A 6337-nucleotide genomic window follows, 5' to 3' on the forward strand; every position below is an offset into this window, starting at 1 on the left:
CTTTCTGTGAAAAGTGCTATATAAATAAACTTTACTTACTTACTTACTTACTTCCCTTTTCCTAACTCTGGTTAGTACACGAGCTGCAGCATTTTGAATCAGCTGAAGCGACTTAACTGGGCCGAGTACAATAACTTCAGTTTTGGCCGTGTTTAACATCAAAAAATGTAAGGTCATCCATATTTTTAAGTCCTTGAGGCAGCATTGAATTGTATTTAGATGATTGGTTTCATCAGGCTTGATGGATAAATATAGTTGAGTATCATCCTCATAACAATGAAAATGTACAGAGTGATTCCTTATAATAAGCTCTGCTCAGTTTTTGATAAATTCACAAAATCTCCATGAGCAAATAGCTGTCATGGAATTGTAGTCGTCCATTTTCCTGAGCCCTTCAAGGACTCCATGTTCAACGTTTTGCCAGTCCATACTGAAGCAACACAGGTAAAAATCAGATTTCCCCGAAGTATTCCCCTCTCTTTCCCCCCCTTGCCTTTCTACCTTTAGTTGTATAAATAAATGACGAACAAAAAAGTTGAGAGACTTAACGTTTTTCCTGACCTTGACAAAACAATCCCAACACAAGTAAACCCTAAAAATGTCATGTAGGTCCTCAGTCTTACAAAACAACAAAGAGGTTTGTAGAAATGACTTCTTCATTTATGCTCATCCCTCAAATACTGAAAACATTCACAGGATGGTCTCCAGCTCTTGCAGAGATAAGCTGCTGTCTGGATCTTCTGCTCCTGGGTTTTGTGCCTCAGGTGCTCCATGAGTTTTGCTGTCATGATTTTCCTTGCTGGCTCTGGTGTGCCTGGCAAAAACTCCCTTCTCCGTCCCGGATGGCTTCCTCACTGGCAGCTCCTGCTGGGGGCCGGGGGTCTCAGCATCACCGGGCACGTATCCAGGCAGGCTGCTCTGCGGGTGGAGGGAGCCGTGGCGTGGCGGCCTGACCCCTGCCCCCCCACCCGAGGCTCCTCCTGAGGACAGAGCCCGGGGGTTGGCAGCAGACAGACTGACGCTGTGTGTGGTGGTGTGAGACATCATGCCGCCATAGTAACAGCTGCCTCCGCTGCTGGTCATCTTGGTTTTCTGCTTGAGGTCCAGAGCGAGGCTGCGTCTTAACCACGCCTTCTTTACCTCCGCCTGCACCTGAGAACGGAAGGAGGGAGACAGACAGAAAGTTATGTTTTTTTCATTTATTATTAGAGTACATCTGCTTTTCAAAAGTAACTGATTCATTACCTCTCCATTGCAGAAGCAGTAGATGAATGCCACAAAAAAGCCCTGAAAAAAATGTGATTTAGTTAAAAAACAAAACATCATGGCACAGTCTTTATGCTAAGCTAAGCTAACAGCTGCTGGCTGAAAAGCAATGTTTACCACACAGACCATGTGTGTGGTATATATATTTTATATGGCAAAAAGCAAATAAGTGCATTGTTTAAAATGTAATATCACACACTTGAAATGTGTTAAAATAACATATATAAATATAAATCCTTGAAACTTTTTTTTCACGAGTTCAGGTTTTCAGAAATGTTGCCTCATAGTAGCCAACAACCCTGAGATAATATTTCTGGATTTAGCACTCCAACGCTTTTTTAAAGCATTTCAATAGAAGTTATAATCATAGTCATAATATAAGCTTGAATTAAACATTAAATCACAGCATTCTATGCAGAGTTTATAATTGTGTTTCTGACCTGAGATGAATTGAAGAACATCTCGTAATGCATTTGAACCTGCCATAGCAGCCCTGTGACCTCAGTGTAGGGGAGAGCCATGAACACCATGTAGTGAACTCCAAACAACGGCATGAGGACTAATGTGGACTTCAGCAGCTTCCTGAAGATAAACAGCACAACATTCATGTCGTTTTTTAACATTTGTAAAAACTATAGTGTAGAATGATGGATGTCTATTAAACATTTTCAGTGGAATTTCAAAGTAAAAATAAATATTACCGATACTGCTGCCGAGGGTCCAATTTACCAGTGTTTGTTTCCCACAGTTTAGAGGCCAGTACACGTATTATATTAACAAAGAGGAGGAAATTCACCTGAATGGACAGAGGCCGCAGTTAGAATCAACCCAAGTGTAAAAGGTATTTACCGTATATACAATAGTCTGAAAAAGTATTTTTTCTTACAACAATAGCTGCCAGAATGGGAACTTGATAGATCCACTTCAGGTTCCCTGCACTGATGTCCCAACATCTGAAAGCAAAGAGAGAAAAAAGGAAACGTGAGGAATTATGACACAGCTTTGTGGTAATATAAGAAACTGAAAAGCATCACAAGACTCACTGTGTGTCCGCCAGCGATGCTCGAGCACTGACCCAGACAGACACGAACACAGCTGGAACACCTGGGAGGAGCGGAGAGAGATATTAGGATAATGTGAGTTTGTTTAATCCACTGTAAGACAGCAGAGTATCTGGTCTGATGCAGCTCACCCCAGCCGATGATGGTGAGGGCCCACAGGTAGTTCTTGTCAGAGAGGAAGGCCATGAAGATGAGGCTATGAAGATACAATCCCTCCACCAGGATCCAGTAATGATTGGTCGCCAGGAAATAAAGAAAGAGAGTGACGGCCGCTTTACAGCCGGCCTGAGGACACAAAGAAGAAGGAAACATCAACATGCCATAAAATGTTGACATGAAAAGTCCATTAGCTCCGTTTCTAATAAAGGAATAGTTTGACGGTATGCTGTCAGCACAGTTATGGTGTTAACAGAATAAATGGTTATAAATATGAAAACACATTGTTCACCATAGGGGGCTTCAATGCATTGAAGTCATCCTCTCTGTCTTCAGATATGGAGTAGAGCACGGTGTCCTTCACGAAAATGCTGACTGCCCGACTTATGAAGGAGGTGAAGAGGTGAATGTGGATGTAATTGCGTGTGCAGTGGAGCCGCCTGTAGGGTTAAAGACACATATTTTGACTTGTATGTTATTGATGATGTAGACAATAGACTGTGAATACCGATGCTTTTTGAAGAGATGTGTTCATGTTTCTCACTTGAAATAGCAGAGGATGGAGACGGCTACCAACAGCGATGCTAGAGAAATTGAATATCCGACAGTGTACATGAGGTGGAGTCTCTCAAACACCTTCTGAAGCAAAACAAAAACATGGTTAATAGTGCGCAACAGACACCAGGTATGTCTAGGTGCTGAGGTATTACTAATTTACGCTGCTTTATACTGTTATTCTACTTTACAGCATCTCAACAGCAAATACGATACTTTTTACTGTGCATTTATCAGCTTTAGTCAACTTGAGATTCCAGTTTACCATTGCTTACGTGTCCAGTAAAAATCATGTATTCCAGATGTGTTTAGATTTTGAATATAGTATTTGCACAGTTTGGTACTACGGATCTGAATACACTGTTAAACAGCAGTATTCTGCAACACTGAAGATTTCAAAATCTGTCAAAATCCATAGACAAACACTGTTTGTATGTAGACAAACACACATGTGCGTACCTCCTCTTCAATCCTGTGGTTGGAGGTCAGGTATGTGGTGCACTCGGAGTCCGAGTGCACCACATACCTGACCTCCAACCACAGGATTGAAGAGGAGGTACGCACATGTGTGTTTGTCTACATACAAACAGTGTTTGTCTATGGATTTNGGCTGAAGGAGTTAGATATTAAATGTAAGTAGTAGTGAATGAATGTGTATTAAGAAGAGAAAAGAAAGTAAAAACCAGACAGAATATTTTAACTGCACACTTTTGAACTAAAACCATACGTCACCAATAATGTATAAAATATGTGGAACATGTTGAAGTCAGTATGAAGTCTCCATCCGACAGAAAGTCTTTAAACTCCAGTCTGTTTCTCAGTGTTTTTTTCTGTGCTGGGCACCTAATCATAACACCTGTGTGTAAGCCCAGAGATCAAAGGTTACTATGGTGACGACGTTATCAAACACCTTTGTACGTGAGCCCAGAGATCAAAGGTTTCCAAGGAGACGTGCTGTGAAAGGAGAGCCTTTCCATTGTTCTGAATGAGAAATAAACCTCTTACATTTCTAACTATAGTTTAAAAACGGTAGCTGCTTTCGTAAAATGTCGACGCGTGGAGGATGTCAGGACCCTGACGAGCGTCGGAATCTGCTTTTTGTGTACTTTTGGGTCCATAATGTGGCATTTTTGGCAGATTTACTAAGAAAAAAATGGCGAAAGGCGAATTTCAAGCTCTCCTCCACTCTAGCTGTGACATCACGCACTCTAGCCTTTAACGAGCTGCGCAATACACAGTCATGTTAAAATCTGAAGAAGGCCTCTTTACCAAGCTCCAAACTAAGTTAAATATCTCAAAAAGTATAAACTTCAAAAACAAGAAAAGCCATAGCACACATGTCCTGAAGGAGCTGAAGATTTTAATATTTGAATGGTTTCTGTAGCTGAAAGTATGTGGAAGGAGTAGCACAAGGTGTAGGTAAAAGAGGATTTTGAAGGTTCCTCCCATTGAGTTACATGTTAAAAAAATTGTTTAAAAGCTGAATATTTCAAAAAGTATTACATATTTTGAAAAAGTTGAAAGTTTCCCATCATGTGCTGAAAAGGCTGAATAGTTTGATATTTGGATGGTTTGTGGCTGTTGCACAGCATTCACACTTATAGATGATAACTTATTTGTTGGTTATATACTGTAGTGGCGTAAAAATATAATGTAGCAGCAAATGGGAATGCTCAATTAAATTACCTCAAAATTGTACTTAACTAACATGTTCCCCGTCACTTCAATAACTTTATTGCATCTTTCTATACAGATCGACTCTGATGATGTCATCACCCGAGATGAGCAGATCTACGTTCTGATTGGTGCTCACGCCCGGTGTGAGAGGAACATCCAGGCACAGTTGGCCCTGGTTAAAGGTTAGCATGCTTTTTTTGGATAATTGTATCCATTTAAATTAGGGACAAGACAGTGCTCAATGTAGTTTTCTTGTCATTAAAAAGACTATATGAATACAATGTAAACCTTTCCATAACATTACTTAAACATTTTGAATATGTTGAGTTTGCCAATTAAAGTCAAAGAGTTTTGTTATCTTTTAAAAATATTTATTTCATAGCATAGCAATTGTTACTATGAAAACAGAAGAGGTCAGGGAGTGCATGTCCAAATATGTAATCAGAAACTGTATTTATGACATCAATTGTTTATTTTGGATCAGATATGGCACCCATCCAATATCCTGCTGAGCAGTATCTCTGTGATTAACAGAGATGAATTTGGGTGCAGACAAAAGCAGGTCATTTTTCATTCATGCTACTGATTAATTGTTTGATTGATCTATTTGGAGAGGAAGATGGAGCCTACAGTCTGAAGAAAAGTAATGTCCAAGCGAGGCACAGCAAACATCAGATCCACAGATATCATACAAAATCCTCCAATATAAAACTATAACAATAAAAGATTTGACAGTATATATTTTAGGAAACCATAACACGTGATATTTTCTTCAATCATAACCATTCAAACCTTTTTTGAGATACTTTAATGGAGTATTTCCATGTAATGCTACTTGTTTCTTCAACTCTATGTCAGAGAAACAACATTTAACTAACAGCTCCTTTTTAATATTTGAAATGAAAGTTTTCACCCAAAACATGACAACACCAGAAGAGTGCACTAGTCATGATGCTTTTATACAGATTGAACTACCCAGTACAGTATCTAAAGTGGTCAAATGCAGCTACACTGAACAAAAATATAAATGCAACACTTTTGTTTTTGCTCCCATTTTTCATGAGATGAACTCAAAGATCTAAAACATTTTCTACATACACAAAATAACCATTTCTCTCAAATATTGTTCACAAATCTGAAAAAATCTGTGATAGTGAGCACTTCTCCTTTGCCGAGATAATCCATCCCACCTCACAGGTGTGGCATATCAAGATGCTGATTAGACAGCATGATTATTGCAAAGGTGTGCCTTAGGCTGGCCACAATAAAAGGCCACTCTGAAACGTGCAGTTTTGCTTTATTGGGGGGGTCTGGGGGGGTCCGAAAACCCTAGGGTTAAACCCTAACCCTAACAAGTCACCCATCTCCTTGGCATAGAGTTGATCAGGTTGTTGATTGTGGCAATGTTGGTCCACTCCTCTTCAATGGCTGTGCGAAGTTGCTGGATATTGGCAGGAACTGAAACACGCTGTCGTATACGCCGATCCAGAGCATCCCAAACATGCTCAATGGGTGACATGTTAGGGTTAGGGTTGGGGTTTAACCCTAGGGTTTTCGGACCCCCCCAGACCCCCCACTAAAGCAAAACTGCACGTTCCAGAGTGGCCTTTTATTGTGGCCCG

General features: G+C 40.2%; 1 protein-coding gene across 1 annotated transcript in view; it reads right to left on the minus strand.

The window, feature by feature from the left end:
* Nucleotides 1–216: 216 nt before the first annotated feature.
* The window catches only part of pth3r (parathyroid hormone 3 receptor), a 9631-nt gene continuing 3510 nt past the window's right edge, over nt 217–6337 (minus strand). The window contains exons 3-12 of the mRNA XM_010772677.1: nt 3498–3564; nt 3028–3122; nt 2776–2923; nt 2459–2612; nt 2310–2370; nt 2153–2219; nt 1968–2062; nt 1707–1848; nt 1246–1287; nt 217–1152 (exon numbers count right to left, since the gene is read on the minus strand). Coding sequence (XP_010770979.1) covers nt 691–1152; nt 1246–1287; nt 1707–1848; nt 1968–2062; nt 2153–2219; nt 2310–2370; nt 2459–2612; nt 2776–2923; nt 3028–3122; nt 3498–3564 — 1333 coding nt within the window. The 3' untranslated portion in view covers nt 217–690. The remainder of the gene's footprint in view (nt 1153–1245; nt 1288–1706; nt 1849–1967; nt 2063–2152; nt 2220–2309; nt 2371–2458; nt 2613–2775; nt 2924–3027; nt 3123–3497; nt 3565–6337) is intronic.

The sequence above is a fragment of the Notothenia coriiceps genome, unplaced genomic scaffold, assembly GCF_000735185.1.
Source record: "Notothenia coriiceps isolate Sejong01 unplaced genomic scaffold, NC01 NC01_scaffold00011594, whole genome shotgun sequence".
NCBI lineage: Eukaryota > Metazoa > Chordata > Actinopteri > Perciformes > Nototheniidae > Notothenia > Notothenia coriiceps.